Source organism: Dromaius novaehollandiae, chromosome 3 (genome assembly GCF_036370855.1).
Source record: "Dromaius novaehollandiae isolate bDroNov1 chromosome 3, bDroNov1.hap1, whole genome shotgun sequence".
Lineage (NCBI taxonomy): Eukaryota > Metazoa > Chordata > Aves > Casuariiformes > Dromaiidae > Dromaius > Dromaius novaehollandiae.
This window is the reverse complement of record NC_088100.1, coordinates 92,524,949-92,543,088: the sequence shown is the minus strand read 5'-3', so window position 1 is coordinate 92,543,088 and position 18,140 is coordinate 92,524,949. Positions and strand designations below refer to the sequence as shown.

The window sequence follows — 18,140 nt, the reverse complement described above, 5'->3', positions numbered from 1 at the left end:
AGAAAAGGGGCAGGGGGGCACCTCCTGCAAGCAGAAGCTTGTGGATAAAAACAACAGAAGCATATAATGAGTTAATGTAACAAAGAAAGGCCACGTTACTAAAAGTATTTGCCCAGTTGTGTGTCTGTCTTTTGTGCTATTTCTAAGGATACAGAATAAACTTACTCAAAAAGTCTTACTATAGCAAGGATTTGTGGAAGATACTTCCAGATATGAACTATTTCCACACTTCAGTATTTATAGCAATTAGAAATGTTACCAACTCTGAGGTAGCACAATAGAAACAAAGAAGATATTGTCCGAGATACATCTGGACATATTCTACACACAGCATATCCAAAAAAGAATATGCAAAAGTCTTAGATGTGTAAAGATAACACACTTAAACAATCCCTGAATAAAAATACTCTTTACTGCACAGAAGTCATAATTCCATACAACCTACACAGAGAGATCAGGTCCTTTAAGAACAGCTTCGTGACATTGTTCTGACTTGTCTAGAGGTAAATGGTCAGTCTAACCAGCACTGAGATGGTCCGTGCTACCGTCATTCTCAGGTCTGGAGTTACTCTGCAACACTTTGTTCTTGACTGTTCTACAGTTGTTGGGCAGAGACACCTCCAGAGGGTTCAGGTAACCCATTCAAGTGCCTAAATTACTTTGAATGAATCTGAGTCTGAGTGCCTTATAATTTTCAGTATCTTTTCCATGTCCCTGTGAGGTAAGGAGGCAGCATTATCTTCATTGTATAAAAAGCAAGGCAAGGTAGAGCAAGACTTGCTGAGGATAACACAAAAAGATGTCAGCAGGGCAGAGAAGTGAGCTTGACCAAGGTTTACTCATTTACTGGTTAGAAAAACTGATCTACCAGTGTCCTAGCTAATGAGGAACTGTAGTCCAAGAAAGTACATGTAATAATCATTAGGAAAAAAACAAGAATCTGTAAATCCCATTTTCTCATTTTCTCAGAATTAGGTTTGACAGGTTAATGACTTAGCTGGAACTGACTTGGACAAATCCTTATTTATCAACCAGGTGAAAATATGGCTCTATTAAACTATTTTAAAAATAGTAAATTTTAAGTGATATGAACACACAGTAATTTCTACATTATTAAATACTTGATCTGTAAAACAGCAGATCTAATAAGAACAAATACATAAAATTTGTATATTTTAAAATACTGGAGCTACTATGTGAACCAAAGATAACGTGTTGACTTCATCTTAGCTACTACAAATACAGTGTGTTTATGCCATATGCTGCAGAAAATTAATTTCATTTCTTGAAAAGGAATTTCACTGATCTCACTCTTCCTTCTTAGTGATGCCAACTCTCTCCTTCCCACACCCACAAACTCTTTCTGTTGTTCACTTGCCTTCCTCGACAGTCTTTAGTTCAGTAATTATTTCATGAAGTTTTATAATGACAATATCATTGCTGTATTTCTCTTCAGTTTTTATTTTCCTTCTCACTTGTAGGTCTAATGCTTAACAGAACATTTTCCCTCTCTCCAACTTCCAAAACAAATCTACAAATTTAAGATGCTTTGTATTTCATATGTAGATGTATGTGAGGTTTGTGGTTTCAACACTCTAAGAATATATAGCATTTGATCCAAATTAAAATGGAATATTATAGATATGGTATAATTGAGATTCTAGCAATCAAACATGATGATTTTCAGTAAGGTTTCATGTCACAATGCTGTTTTGTCACCTAATGAATGAATGTGTTTACACTGCTGTCTCACATTTCTAGCCAATCATCTACGAGAACTTCTGAAATAATTAAACTTAATACAAGTCAGTACTGACCTTTGTAATTCTGAGTGAGAAGTCCGTAAGATGATTCTCCAGAGAGGATGAAACCTTTCCCTTCAGGACACAAATCGGTAAATTCAGCTAGGAATGAGAGAAAAAACAAAAATTATGTTGCTAAGAAGAAGTTATTCACATAATATGTGTTTCAGTGTACTTTGAAAAATCTGAGGCAACCTTTTGCCCTATTCACATCTATCAAGCAATCATGCAGACCTTTAGCTAAAGCTACATACAATTCTACTTTCCCCTGCCCTCAGATTGCAGAGCTAGCTTTGAAAAACCCACAACATCCCAGAGCTCCATGCAAACTAATTTCTCTTGCTTCTTGGCAGGACAGTCTAGTCCTTACCAAGTTTAATGGTGCACTGCAGTTATAACAATACCAGTAGCCAAATTATCTTAATTAAATCTAGCTTGGGCCTCTCTGAGCTGTTCTGCAAGCTGCAATCTAGACATACTCAACTGAGGTACAAAACCCTGTACACATTATTCAGTCTTTCTTTATACAGGAAAACACTAATTGACTGCAATAGGAGAAAATGGTGTGGATTACAGAGAGAAATTATGTAAAGTGTCTTGGAGACGAAACAGAATCAAAGAAACCCATCCAAGCAGAGAGACTCCTTTCCTAAAGCATTTCATTATGATTTTACTGATTCTGAAGTGTAGTTCAAACAGGAACTAAACAAGATGATACATTTGTGTGGAAAGTAATCTTTAGCATTTAATCTCAAAAAGTTTACACATGTTCTCTCATATGTGATTTTTTCCAGCTGGATTCTGAATTTTAGCCATTGCTGTTTATGCTTCAAGTACTGTTTTCAATATTTGTGACAAATATCATATGGTTTATGTTTTTCTAATTTAATATTTAGAGGTTAAACAATGGTCTGCAGACAACATGATTAACTGCATTGTTCAGTAAGTAGCAAAATGTAAAACTGATGTCATAATATATATGAGTAATTCATAGTGTTATAGAAACAATATTACAAAGGATAGCTGTAGCCTCAAAAATACTGTAATACTTACCTTGTTTTCTGGCTTGTGGGAAAAATCTAAAAGGTTACCAGAGCATTTGGAAATAGCTTCTGTAAGAAACCATCTTTTTTTAAAATCAATTGGAGATAACGCTATCCATTAACTGGTCATTTTTATCCCTGGTGCACCCTTTTTCTTTTTTTTTTTTTTTACAGCAGGAATGAATTATTCCTATTGACTTTTCCTCTGTGGAAGCTTCACATCGGTAAGTTATGACTAAATATGACAGAATATGGCCTTTAATGAATCAGCCTTCTCTGAAGGCAAAGCACACTAATGTTAGCATAAACACAATGCTTCAAAAACATAAATGGATAGAAGGCCTCCTCTTACCAGTTCCAAAGACAGGGCATGGGAAGATTTCACAGTTATCACCCCAGCCAGCACCCAAAGTACAGCAGCATTCTTGTTTGGTTACATTGGATGTAAGCACATTGTCACAAAAATTAGCATCATTCAGATTGTAGTAGCACTCCTTCTTTCCATCTTCAAGTTGATCAGCCTCTATTGGTAAGTCTAAAGGTGAAAAGAAAACAACTAAATAAGATGACATGTGAAATCAATCAGCTTTATAAGAGAACCAGAAGAGCCACAGTACCCCTGCATTTCACCACAGTGAACAGCACCATTAGAAGTGAAGATAATGGTTAAATACAATTTTTGGGGGTTTTTTTGGTCTTAGGAGGAGTGATGGAAGTTTATAACCTTCCTTTGACTTCTTCAAACCTGTTCTCCTGCTTGGGTGCCCAGGGGTTGTTTATATTTGTACATTTTTCATTTTTAAGCAGCGCACAAACTGCCTTGACCATGCTCAACTACTGACACAGTGCTTTTCATGTATGAATCTTGAAGCCCTTCACAGAGGTGAATGAACATTACAACCTCATTTTACAGATACAGAAACCAAGACAGACTGAAAAGGCCTGATTTTCAAACAAATGAACATTTTCAGCCCCTCTTAATTCCCCTGGGAAAGAAGAATGTTCCACGCTGTTGAAAACAAACTCCTTTATGATTTTTGCAAAAGAACTCAGTGACTCCATGATAAGGAGAGAAATATAATGCAGATGTCAAGTTAACTGATTCTGCACCTTACTTGAAAATAGGCTTTAGGGGCATCCAGCCAAAGAATATTATTTTCTGCCTTTTGCACTTGAGTGGGCCCTCTCACGATAAATGTGAGACTGAATGTAAAATACTGTCTCCATAGATCCCATAAAAACCTATTAAGCAATAGTCACTCGTAAAACACACCAAGGAGTGAGTTTGAAAAGAAATGCATTCTAGCTTTTATAAAAGCTTCTGTATCTAACCTTGCACTTCCAGAGAAACTCTCCTCAAGAGCTTAGAAGTGAGGACTCTCACACAGAACTGTTACTCACGTGATCAATACGAAGAGCTTTTCTTAAGCCCTCCATAAGGCAACAGAGTTCTAAAATTACAGATGCTCACATTTCTTGATCAAAAGCAAAGCTTTATTCAGGACCTTAAGATCGGTAACTCTTGAGGTGACCAGTTCATCTCCTTTTCTTTTTGGGAAATTATTTATGCTTAGCACTTAACAAGTGATTAGAAAGAAATAAATTCATAAAAACCTACTAAAAATTATTCCTTGTTGGCCGATTTTCCATTGTTTGACATTTCATTCATTTACACTCAGGCTGTTGCACAATGCTGCAAGCATGAGACATTTCTAAAAGTAACACAGATCTCCCAGGGGAAACTGAAATCTATTTTATGTCTGACGAAAGCACATTTCAACATACTAGAAGATTATGAAGACCCAAACAGTTGTGGTATTTAAGCTATGTTTGTTTTCCTTGCTGCTCTTTTCATTCATTCACATTTTGTTCAAAAGAAAATGCTTAAGGCTGTCCTACTTGCAAGTATTTCTGTACCCGGGAGATCAAGTTCAGCTGACTACCTCATCTGTCCTGCTTTCTGGTTGTCCCTTTGAAGTCAGGCTCAGCCTCGTTATGCTCGCTATAGGATGGAGTTTTCTGCTCCCATCCACCTTGGTCTATTAAAACGATGGCTCTGAGGTGGGAGCTCAAAGATGGTGGCTGTCCAACAGGTTCTGGAGGAATAAAATGAACTCCAGCCCTCATCACCTCACGCATGTTGTCCCTGGCTGCCACCCATGCTCTCCTGAGCAGGTGGAGCATAGCAACCTTCCTGCGCGTGTAAACATTTGAGCTGTTTTGAGAAAAACAGGTTTAAATGTCAGTATGTGTTGCATATTATTGCACTTTAATAGTACGAACGTGTCTAATAGTTCTTTTGGCTTTTAATTCCAAACAGACAATTTTTGGAGTTATTTCTATTTTCCTCAGAAAAGCAACTGTTTCTACTTTTGGAGTTTGAGGGGCTGGCAGACACCTGTATTCAAATTTAGTATTCAAATTTAGTACAACGTTGCCACCTACAAGGCAAACTTTCCTTTGCTGTTTTGCCAACAGAACTAGGTTGCACATTAAGGGAAACACCCAGCTGAGTGCTATTTCATCTTCTGTTAGTTTAGTCTGTGGTCTCCCCTCATCGATTACTATTTTCCACGATGTGCTGAATTTCATAAAGTACGGTGGGTTTGTGGTATCAGCTGCTCTCCAATAGGAACGAAGTTAAGACTATCAGGTGTCACAGAAACTCAGCTGAACTAAATCTGTTATTCCAAGGTGCGAGAGCAGTGCTTCAGCCACCAAATTACACATTTTCCTTGGCCATTTGCCATCGAAGTGATTCAAAGCCCAAAGCTTAAATCGGAGAAGAAGCATGGCAGTTTTCACACGGTTTACCAAGGAAAGAGCACCAGAAGCTGCCCCAGGAGGACGCAGAGACAATCTCACCATGTGACTCTTCATTCTCATCGTACATTTGATGTGCTGGTTTCTCCTCCCATTATCTGTTCAGCAGCTTAAAAGTCTGTTGTTTACACAGCTGTGATTGAGGGTTAGTCAAGCAGGCGTCATGAATGTTTGGAAAGCAAATGAGACACAACTCTTTAATTTCTTTTTTTTTTTTTTAACCAAGGCCAGTCTGTGTCTACAAGCTTATAATTTCTCTCTCATATATTATTAACCATTTAGTAAACAGGCTGTTTTTGAAAGTGGTTTCAATACGTATTTTGACAAAATATGGTAGGAAATAAGATACTTACTAATTTGAATCATTGTTTGTTTAAGGTTTTTGTTGTCGTTGTTGTTGTTAGAAAATGTAAAATATCTCTCTACCTAAGGCACTCTTAGCAAGATATTTTTATCAGGTTGTTGTTATGACTGTTAAATATTAACAGCCCAGATAAAAGATTCTGTATAGTTGCTGCTAAGTTAAGCTATGAAGGCATATGTTAAAAATAGATTTATATACATTCATGTAATTGATCCAGCCAGATAATTCAGCATGTGCTTGACCGCAAACGTGCATTAGTACTACAGGATTCAGTGAGTAATGAAGATATTAGCATATGCTTAGAATTCAGCATAAACGTAAATACGTGGCTAAATAGTAGCCTGTAACAACTGTGCTCTGTAAAACCCCAAACTTGTGGAGCTCAGGGAATCTTAAATGCTGCGACCCTGCACAGTTGCTGCTTGCCCTCCGCTGGGGCTGCTGAAGGGAAAAGCATCGCTGCAAGTTCACGACTGCTAAAACTGCCGAGATGCTGGTGACAGACCATATATACAATTCAAGAATTAGTGCACATGATGCACGTTTAAAACTGACATGTGCGAGCATGTTCAGAGATGACTGAAATTCAGATCATCAACTAGCTTATAAAAATGCCCACATATTGCCATAAAAAAATTAATACAAATTTGAACTGTTTCCCTTAAAGCCTTAACATTTAGGAAACCCTTGAAGTTAGGAAATACAGAATTTGTACTCAGGCACCAAATTTCTAGCCTTGAAGAAGCTTTTGTACCAGACTTATCAGCGATTCTTTGGTAGCATCATTTTCTTCGGTGGTGGTGGTAGGGGTTGGTTACGTTTCTGGATTTTTTTTTTAATAAAAATTAATCTAGGAGGACTCGTACTATGTTTGGACAACGAAACTGTGATTTTTCTTTATAAATCCTAGTAAATACTGTTAATCCTCTTGCCATAAGTGACACATCACATTTTACGTGACCAGGAGAAAGCAACAGAATTGCAGTCTAAAGTGGGCCCTGGTACCCTAGTGGAGGTCTCTCGCTGGAAATCTTTTTATTGTCTAAGTTGTAACTCAAACTTCTGATGTTACTGACCTTTGCGTATGTAAGCCAGATTCCTGCTGCTATGCAGATGCTTACACATACCCTTTTTGCTTGTCGTTCTCACTTTAAATTGTACCTATTACAATTCTCAAATACATACATACTATCCTTTTTAGCTTCTGGATTCAATGCATATGATCATATGTATTAGTAAATTTAGTTGCATACTAGAACATACATTTTTCTTAGGCATATTAATAATTAAAAAAGATGTTAATAAGGATTAATAAATCAAACTGCATTGAGCTCAGTACTTCCTAGAAATTCATAATAAATGGCTTAATGTATCTTGTTAAAAGGACAAATCAGAAGAAAAAGCGAAATTGGCATTTTTTTCTCTCTCAGTCACAACGGGTCTAGCAGCCTAGCAGTTTCCTCTGATGCAAAAGAAAGTTCTTTCCTCCTTTATGTTTCCTTCCTTCTGACCTGTTTGCTACATTTTTATGAATGGCAGGGTAGAGAGGAAGAGAGTAAGACATGTGACACTGGGTGCTATAACTGCTGATACGTACACTGAGAGGATTCTTTCGAGACACAGCTAACAACAGATGAGTTTCCATCAAGTGAAATCTAAACAGAAGGAAGTCTCTAGATCCCCAGTGGTAAGTAAAGGAAAGCGTGAACACAGAGCATTCCACAGAGGTAACAGCCTTTAACCACATGTTAAAAAGTTCCCAAATTAAAGTTATGTTTGGACAGTCTTCACCCATTTTTAGAAATGACATCCTATTTCCCCTTGGTAGGTATGAGTTGGAGTGACATTTCTTTATGTACAAACAGCACAAAAACACAAAATGAGAAATGAGCAAAGGTCAGCTAAACGACACTGAACTACTGCTATCTGCAACAAGAAAACACAGGTAAGATTTTTCCTCTCTCAGAACTGGCATGATGCGAGCTAATGCTGACAGATGAGGTCCACATGCACCATAAGAGCTCTCAAAATACCATGCCTGACTTGAGTATGTGGCCTATCAAAGCCAGAGGATGCGGGGCTATCCCATCACTCTTTGCAAGGAAACAGCGTGATGCTCATAACTTATGCTGCAGCTGGTCTAGGTGGAAGGTTGACGTATTCATCACAGGGCAAACCAACCTAGCTGTTACTGCTTCTCCTGCAGCAACCACGTGGGGCTTGTGCCCAGTTACAAACAGGGAGGAAAACACTGCTGTACACTCCCTTCCAAACAGGAGCAGAGACAGTACCAATGGGCAATGCTCTTCTGCCTCAGCCATCATACTTATTTTTTTCATTCCTTCATCTACAAGATAAACTCCCGTAGGCCTGAAACTTTTTCATGAAATTTTGCAAAAGTTTCAGTTTGTCGATCAGCTGTTATGATGTTTCCCAGGCAACATCTTGAGTGCTGCTAAGTACTATATCCAATGATCCAAATACTTGTTGCACTTGGGTCATAGAGATTTCAGCCGTGTTAGCACGTCTGTGAGAGATGAGTGATAGGAGAAAATAGCCATAGCCTCTGAAGCTATAGAGCCTGCATGCTGGCAATAGAGCCAGTTATTCTAAAGCTATTCAGAAGCTAGATCTGCCTGTGGTGTAAGATCAAAATAAACCAAGATTTGCATTCTGGAGGGGAAAAAAACATCATGCACATCAATGCCTTCATTTCCTGTGCTCTGTTGCTCCTTACTTTGGGTTTCTGTTCCTTTCTCCAAACTGGATCAGTGTAAAACATTTGGAGGCAACTTTAGCTAAAAGAGTTCTAAACTAATTTTTAAAGAGGGTATTTCCAGTAGTATTTTCAACATCCAAAGCACTTAATAACAAAAACTCATAAAGATGGACTATTAGGGAAAAAAAGGACAAGATAGAGGAAAACAGGCAAGGGGAGTGCTCAGAGAGACTGACAACAATTTAATGTTTTGTGTTTTGGTTTTCCCAACTGCTTTTTCTGAGAATTTACATTAGTATTAGATAATGCCATGAGCAGACCACTCTATAAAAATTTTGTTTTTAATTATACACTCCTTTGAGCATTGTCCAAGCCCACTGGTAGACTTTTGTAAAAATTTGAATAACAAAAAAAGAATCACTCATGCCATGGGTTTGATTCCATGGCACATTTCATTGTTACAGTGCAGCAAACAGAAACTGTTTAATCTTAACTGCTGTAACTGTTCATCATAACTGCCAAGGCTGCTGAGGTACAAAACTTAGAAGGTATTTCTGCTGTATTTTCACTGCTGATGATTCACTGATAACATATTCGATTCTAGAAACTCCTCTTCTGACACAAATTTTCAATAAGACAAAGCTTTTTAAATTTTCTGTTGTAGTTAAACCAACATGAACACTTAAACCAACTTTACCTTTGCACTGGTTACACATTAAATGGAAATCATCCCAAGCATGCAAAAACACCCCGAGGCATTTTACCTGGAGAGGTACGGAAGCGACATTGTCCAGTCATCGGATCGTACTCCTGGTTTTCATCAGAACACAGGCACAGGAAAGAACCATCGACATTTTCACAGAGGGCTTCGCCACATACTCCACTCAGCATTTCACATTCGTTCACATCTGGGGAAAAGAAAAAAACAAGCCCAAGCCATAAATCAATTCAGAACCATTACTGACAGTTTGTTCTTTTATCTGCTGTATCTGTGCCAATATTGTCTGCCAGGATACAGATGTGATCTCTGGGGAAGTATTAAAACCTCACTAATACCTAAGTGGATTCATAAACAAGTATTTAGTTCCTTTGAAATAAAGGCCCCTGAAAGCCACAGTAGTTTATAAAATATTGGTGCTGATTAGGTGCTGCTGGTACACCAGAACACCAACTTGCAGTTTTTTCATTTTTTTTGGTTTGTTTTTAAAAACTTGCTTTTCCTTAACCTCTTTTCTGGGGATTTAAGATGCAGACTCATTTCATTTGTTTTCTTAAACAGCTCTTGTAACCAACTTGTTCTCCTTATTATCAGAGGCTCATTGAAATCAAGGAGTGAAATGGGTAGGTTTCAGCAGAATTCAGCCTGGACGATGAAAAGAGAATTCCTTTTTTCTCCTCAAAATCCCATTTTTCTCATAAACATCCCCTGAATTATCCCAGGTCTGTTCTACTGCGTGCCTCTCATAGGCAAGGCCTCACAGGTTGTTCTGCAACCCACAAAGGTTATTCCCAGATCACCCGGCAAAGCCCCTGCAGAACAGTGCCGGTTTCCTCTCCCATTTAGATGCTCCTCACAACCGTGACTGGTCAAGTACCAGAAAGAATTCCACATATTTTGAAGTTCGCTTTCATGTGCCTCCTCACTAGTCTACCCTGAAATGCTTTAGACTGACAGGAGAGTTGTCTGTTGCTTAAACAAGGCTTATTAAATATTCTCAGGATTGACCTGATTCGCTCTTCAGTTGCTATAGTTTACTGTTGACTATCTACTTAGTCTGTCTACAAACTACAGAATCTGAAAATTATAATTTGTAAATCATAATTCAGAAATACATATAATTGAATATAGTCTAAAGTGTACATTGTGAGGAAATGTTTTTACCCCTTTCCCCTCTTATCCAGTAAGAACAAAAATGTAGTCATATGATCAAATGATGAGTTATACATACATGATAAAAATATATACTTTAATTTATTACTTTGCTTGGCACTTTTAAAATGTATCTAGATCATTTTAATCTTTTTATTGAATTCATATTGAGAAGGATGAAATCTGCTTTGGGGAACTTGCTTAACTATAAAGATCTTTTTCTTAAAACGTTTTGGTAAATGACAGGCATCATAACTTGTAAGAGGGCTTTAGAATTTGTCCATCATGTTCTCAAGATCATAAAAAAAGCTGACATTATTTTATGATGCAAAATCATTTCACTAGCGACTCAAAATTGAATTCAGCTTCCACCAATTTGTACTTTCCTTTTTTCTTTCTTTGCTTAATTTGTTTTCACCTGTGAGAAGTTACTATATGCAAAAATATACATCAGTATGTTGCAAACTAAGTCCCAAATGGCCTAAAGAATTTTGTAATAAAACTACTTAATATATTAGAAAACACACACACACTCTTCTGTATGATTTCTAACTCCTTCACTCTGCTCTGTATTCCATTTAGCTCTGTGTTCCTGGTAAACGTGTTTCATCCTGACCCTAGCTTGAATAAATTGCTTAATGAATACCTTTCCTTGATCTGGTATTAGTTTTATATTAGAAACCTGTGCTGCCTCAGATGGTTCTCAGGTCCGACCATCACTATTAACAACAGATCTGGAAACCTAATACTCACAAGAGAAACGTGCAGTATTTACACATTTACAAAAATCTCACATCTTTTCACGGTGATAGGTGTCTTTCCTGGATATTGAAGCCAATGTTAAAGTCTGTTCAAACACAATATGCCTAGGGAGGTGTGCTGTCTAATTCAGTCTGGCTGTACCACATGCCAGACTTTATTTCCTGTAGGAGGTAGTACAGAGTTCTGGTTATTCAGCTAAGAGACTAAACAGATGTTGCCTTTAAATAGGCTGAAGTATTAAATTCAATCCACTATGATTTATAATTGTGAATGGTCCTGACGTGCAGAAATGGTGGGTTTTCTTGGGTTTTTTTAGAGAGATAAAATGAGTGGCTCAGCTTATTTGCTCTTCGTTTCCATTCAACCCTAATAACAGGTTCTCATTAAGTGGCTACACAGTACATTTCCACCTGGCATAAAGTTCAGCGAGTAAAGCATAGCTCGACCTTATTTTACTAGTGAGTGGTACAAGTTTAACAAAAAATGATGGAAAACAAAGGTGTTCTTGTGAAGAAATGCACTGTGCTTATAAGCTGCTTTTTCCCCACTAGAATCCTGCAGTAGTGACTACAACCGTCTAGAAACTCACCTGTGCACCCGTGCCCATCCTGGGGGTCCTGATACCCCTGGTAACAGAGGCAGCGGTAGGAGCCGTCCATATTTTCACAGAACCCATGGCTGCCACACAGCGTGCCGTTCGCGCATTCATCAACATCTGCAAAGAAGAATTTTAACATCACACAGGCAATGTGACAAAGGCAGACATTAATGAAGAGTGAAGAAAAACAACACAGAGATGTGCCACTTTCGCAAACAGATGCAGTGATGCGTGTCTACAGACAGAAAGGAAAACACAAAGGACAAGATACAAAAATTTAAAGAAAGCACACATACAACAAAGGAAATTGTTTCAGTGTTAACTTTACAGGAAATATGTTGGACAATCATTCTGGTCAAATCCTTCCCATTATTTCATCAGACTGCCCAATCATGACATGATGCTACATACCATAGAATGAGACATAATTTAAATGTGACCATCTCTCAGACTTTCCTACAGGTTCTGCCAGTGTAGCACTATATAGTCAACAACATGAGTGAAACTAACCCCCCCCACCAAGGCCTACAAGAAAATCTGAAGAGTATGTTTACATCCATTGCGCAGAAGTGCTGAATGTGGGCCAAAGATTTTATGTGGGACTTAGAAGTGCTGCACGGATCTCATTCTGGCTCTCGACACAGAATAGAATTTCACAGTGCATGTGTAAGCAGTAAATACCTGCAGATTGAGCCTTTTGGCCTTAATCCTATGAATTCATACAAATGAATAATCTTATGCAGGTAGGCAAAGTAACTGCAATGCCTACATGCTTTCTGTACTGGCCCGTCATTTGTAATTTTCATTTGTGGTTTGCTGGCCTTAGAAGGAAGCGTCACTGGGCAAGTAGGTCTGTTCTTTGACTCAGCTGCCCATCAGCCTGTAATAAAGCTGAGCTGCTTGTGGCAAAACATGGTTTATTTCTGTGAGTGTATTACAAGTGCTGTGAATGTATTTGTCTTCTGTTGAAACAAGACCTATAACCAAGGCCCTGACCATCTGTGATCATTAAAGATGTCATAGTGTGTTTTTCAGAAGTAAGAACATTAACCCAAACTGGGATCTAGCCAAGATACTAGGATTAGTACCTTCTGCCTTCTAAATTCCTCTGCAGTTCGAAGCAGTGATGTTATTTCTACACTTCTTTCCTAGAAACCACTGTGACTGTTAAGCAGAGCTGCTGTCCTCTCTGAATTACCTTCTGGTTCTGCCTCAGGGGTACCTGTATTTTACATGCTTCCAAATGCAACTAGTTAGAAAGGCACAACCTCTCATGCATGACCACCTTCATGTGGCTGGAGCCTGCCATCATTCTGACTCCAGTGAAGGCCTTACACACTCATAGCACTGAAGGGCTGGTGGGGTTGAGTCCTGCTTTGGCCCAGACAGAGGAATTCTTTGCACAGGTGAGCAGCACTGCTCTTCACTGTCTTTTTGAAAGGAAAGAGTAGGGCTCAGATGCTGTCCTGTCTACTCCTCCAGCTAATAACAGTCAAGTCAAACAATGGCCCAGTGAAGCCAGCAAAGACCCAGCTCATTCCTCTCCTGACAGAGATTACCGAGGTAATTGTTTTCTTTTAGAGGTAATTTTTTACTTTTAGATCATGTCTGAAGCTTAACTGAAAGTGAATTCTTGGTCTTTGAAACACATGGTCATTGCTACTCAAGCTACCCGAATTTTAGCAGCATGCTGTTACCAACCACAGATTCTCCAGCGGCGTACCTGTTGTGCTGTCCTCTCGCTCCCAAGTACCATATCTATCCACACCACACTGCCATCTGCCTCATGCCTGCCTAGCACAGAGGCTCGAAAGGGGTCCTCGGAAACCAGCCTTTACTATTTGCTGTGGTTGGGGTTGGAGCAGGTTTTAAGACCACATACAAATTTTCTAAGGCCAGAAGAGGCTGCATCCACATCATGTACCCCATCTCTTGCACAGGTTACAAAATTGTCTCTGGTCATTTCTCTATCAGCTTGGTAAACTGCAGAATTACAGCATCTTTTTCAGAAAGGCATCTGCTTTCATTTTAAGGATGCTGAGTGATGGAAAATTCACCTCTTACTGAGCTGATCCACTGGTTCACAACCTTCAGCTAAAATACCAAGCTCTTGCAAGAACCGCACGTATCACACACACTGACATCTAGGAGACATCTAGGACTGGATTTGATGATCTTTAAAAAAATTGTACTGGTGGACAGAACAGGCAGAATAATATTTTATTTGCTTTGCTGGTTTTGCCAATAAAGGTTTTTAATGCTCGTTATATCCTGATTTATTAAACAGATGAAGGAAGAATATTGAAGGAATTAATCTTAAGAAGGATTATTTGTATTTGGCAAAGAATGCAATAGTTAATACATTTATTTTGAAGGAAGTGAATATGAAAATTCGACTGGTTTCTGTATACCGAACTTTCTGAAATCTACTGTAAAGCCTCCCTAGTAGAATTAACTCAGCTGTTTCTGCTAATTCAGCTATTTTATCCGAGTTAAAGACACTGTCAAAGGTGAAAAGTGAAGTATTACATTTGATGCCCTTTCTTCTTCCAGCCATCATAATAATAAAGTTATAAAAAGATGCATATGGAGTTATCGGGAAAAATAAAGCAAGCGCAAGACATAGCTTCTGCATCAGCATTTATGGTTGTGCTTTTCTGATCTTCTCTTCTTGCTACTGAGCATTAGACCTGCATTGTTATTTTAAATTTTAGCCTCCTATGATTATTTGGAGTTCCACATATCTGGTCAAAAAATGCTAACACTGTATTTCTTATTCAGAAAAAATGGTTAAGTTAAGAAATGGAATTCAAATTGAGTAAACAGTGGAGGACTGACAACTAGGAATTTAATAAAACAGACAATAATGCAGTGTTTGCATTTCCAGTGGCCAATTATAGTTTAATAACAGAAGTTCCTAAGCCACAGGACAGTTATCCTGTTAAAAGCCTAGACAGAAGAAACTTCAACTGGGGATTTAGAATTACATGAATTACAATACTTTTCTTACTTAATAGCTAAATGTTAAAGAAAACAGGGGAATGGATCATGCAGCTGGTTCTCCAAAGGTAAACTAAGGTCACTGACTGAAAAGCTGCAGAAACAAAACCCATCATTGTAGCAAGTGTCCTAATTAAGTATATAATATATCCACAGAAGATAGCTTTGTTTTTAAAAAAGTACACAGTCTGAACATGACTGCATCTTTCAGTGTATGGGAAATTACAGAGAAGGTCCAAACACCAAAAATTTTTCCTTGTCTAGACAGCTCACTCAAAGGACTCCTGTTTTATAGCCGGAAAGGGCATTTGTTTCTTTAATCGCCCTGTAAAGCATGAGGTTTGTAATTGGCAATTCTCTTGCTATGTGGAGATGAAGTGAAGGGAAAAACTAAATATGAAACTAATATACCCTATGTCTACAGAGTGACTAAAGTAACTCTCTGTAATTATGACCTGTTTTAGAATCCCTGACTCAGTGCTGTCGTCTTTAATCAAAACTACTTTGACCTAAGATTGTCAGGATCTAAAGAAAGGCAAAACCTGCATGTGATCAAGCCTATTCCTATTCAGCTCAGCATCAGCCACGTTCCTGGTTTCTGCCAACCTGAACAGGATGAAGGCATGATTAACTTCGGGCACACTGAAACCTACTTATATTGCAAAGTGTCTGGAAGAGGGACTATTTCCTAGGACAGTTCTCTACAGTGCCTAGGACAACAGAGCTCTGATGGTGTTGATGAGGGTAAGGAAGAGATTCTCCTTTTTCCATTTGTGTTCTTACTTCTCTAGCCAGTGTCTGGATAAAGCATAGATTTGGTGAAACTGAAGATGTCTACTGCATAAAATATACTCCATATAAGAGAAAATACTCTGCCCCCAAAGGAGCCCTATTGGAAGTATGGAGTCTTACTATACCTTTTCCCTAAAACTGCCTTCTTTCCCCACAAGAGCAGAATTTAGGTTGTGATGTGTAGTTAGGGCAAACATCTACTTTCTTAAAATATCTTTGGTTGCACAGCTAGCAATTATGTACTGTTCACAGCTCTGCTCTTTATGACCTTGATTTTCAGACTTCCTAGGTATGCAGTCATCTTAAATGAAGAACAATGTGTATGGATTTCCAAACTATTCTTTGACCACACAATGATCTGTTCTTCATACAAGTATCCAGAAGGGGCAGAGGGACAACACTCAGTGGAAAAGGACAGAAGAATGGGATACAAGACAGGAAGTGAGGGGAAAGGAAGAAGCTAAGGGTGGAGAGCTCAGGTGGGGTGTGGAAGTTTTTTTGGGGTGCTTCTGTTGAGGCAGGCAATGAAGCTGGAGGGCTTGGAGCAGGGAGAGGGAAAAGTGAGCCACTGAGACACATATGGGATTGGACATGGAGACAGAAGAGGCAATTGAGACAGGTACTGACTTAAGCATCAGTGAACCTCTAACTTGAGTTTTTGCCAACACAGTTGAGTGGCAGCCAACTGGGTAAAATGCTGCCTTTGCAGGCACCCCGAGAGCTGAACAGGCAGCTAGGGAGTGCGCCGGCAGCCTCCTTTTCAGAGAGCGTGGTGCAGCCAGACTGCTGAGCCTGGGCCAGGCGGCGAGGAATGTCACCGCTACAACAAAAGTTTGTCTATGCCTTGGAAGAAGACACAGTCTCCACAGCTGTTGAGTTTACTTTGGCCAACAGCCATAAAGACTCCATACCAGAACTGAAACACATGGGGTTCTTAAATGTTTTATGTTGTTGTTTCTGCCTTTTCAAAAAATGATTCAAACTCGTACAAAAACAATCTGGAGATAATGGAAAATCTGCTCCCCAGGTACATAAAGGCAGCTGAATCCAGCAAAATTTCCTCAGGTTCTCTCTCTGATGGTATAAACAGTTATTCTCACTCACTTAACCAGAAGTAAATTCACAGAGGCACCCAGTGTAAAGAACGGTAGCTCCCACGGCTGGAAGCCACATCCTTTCTCAGCACCTGGAATGTCACACATTCCTTTTCTTTCTGATCTTTTTATTTTGTCTTGTCTTTTTGCATGAAGCTGACTCCTGAAATGGACACCAGCACAAATACTAACACTGAAGTCATCAGTGCTCCCTTTAAATGATTTTTTTTTCACCTCTAGAATTGTTTTTATTAAAATGACAGAATGGAGGAACTAGTCACAGTACAAAAGGAGCACTGCTGCTTCACAAGACTAGAAATGGCTTTGGTTCGCCAAGTTATTAAAATACTTTTCCAAGTGCTGAATATAAAGTCTGATCTGTATTCCATATACACCACCAATTACTTTTGAAGCACGGTCAACTGGTTTTGTACTTGTTGTTTTATTCTTCATTAAAAAAGCCCTCAAACTACTCACAGTCCTGGAAATACACCTTGTGATTTCATCCTTTTCTATTTAGTAAAACTTTGGCTTTTTTGTTCTCATCGAGATGAACTTTGCACTACTTCATCATCTGCGATGGTAACCCTTCCCTGAGAACTGTGCTACTTCATTAACTGCCAGAGATCCAGACAGAGGGGCTCATTGTTTCTGGTATGTCCCCTAAAATTAGATATCACTTTGTTTAGATGTGTTTCTGTTCGGTTCTGCCCTTTTTTCATTTCTGAGACATTGATTTCACTAGGTTAGTAAGTATTCTTCTAACTTTGGTCTGGAATAAAGTGTTTGGTTTCTACTAAGAGCAGGCTGCATTCTTCTCTGCCTACATTCTTTTTGAAACTATGCTCAACAGTGAGGCAAAACACCTGCTACTACTTTTCTTGCTGAGAAACTGAATATATTTAACCACGTCCTTCCTAAACACTGAGTGAAATGTATACATGCTGCCAGAAGAGTCCACGAACGTGTTTTTAACAATGGGGTATCAGAAAAATTGGAATTATTCTCATTACTTGAAACCATGAAATATGCCTTGTCCATCAGTCCCTGAAGCTATTCAAATTCACTCTCTCCAGCACACCTGACTGGGCTTTTCTCTCAGCAGTAAGAGAATGTTCCTTTCAATTTATCGTATGATTGAAAAATAAAGTAAATGTTTAGAGAGGAAACAGCACCAAAGATAGTGCTGGACTTTTTTTAGTTATCAATAATTAATTGGAACACAAATAGTGTGTTTGATGTCATGCCATGTCTAAATACATAGCACTCATGC

General features: G+C 38.6%; 1 protein-coding gene across 5 annotated transcripts in view; it reads right to left on the bottom strand.

Annotated features, from left to right (window-relative positions):
- Positions 1-18,140, bottom strand: part of LTBP1 (latent transforming growth factor beta binding protein 1) — a 209,614-nt gene that overhangs the window by 22,326 nt on the left and 169,148 nt on the right. For all 5 annotated transcript variants that reach the window (XM_064509469.1, XM_064509470.1, XM_064509472.1 and 2 more), the window contains 4 exons: positions 11,973-12,098; positions 9,516-9,659; positions 3,198-3,380; positions 1,818-1,904 (listed from right to left, as the gene is read on the bottom strand). In XM_064509469.1, the coding sequence (XP_064365539.1) occupies positions 1,818-1,904; positions 3,198-3,380; positions 9,516-9,659; positions 11,973-12,098 (540 nt within the window). The remainder of the gene's footprint in view (positions 1-1,817; positions 1,905-3,197; positions 3,381-9,515; positions 9,660-11,972; positions 12,099-18,140) is intronic.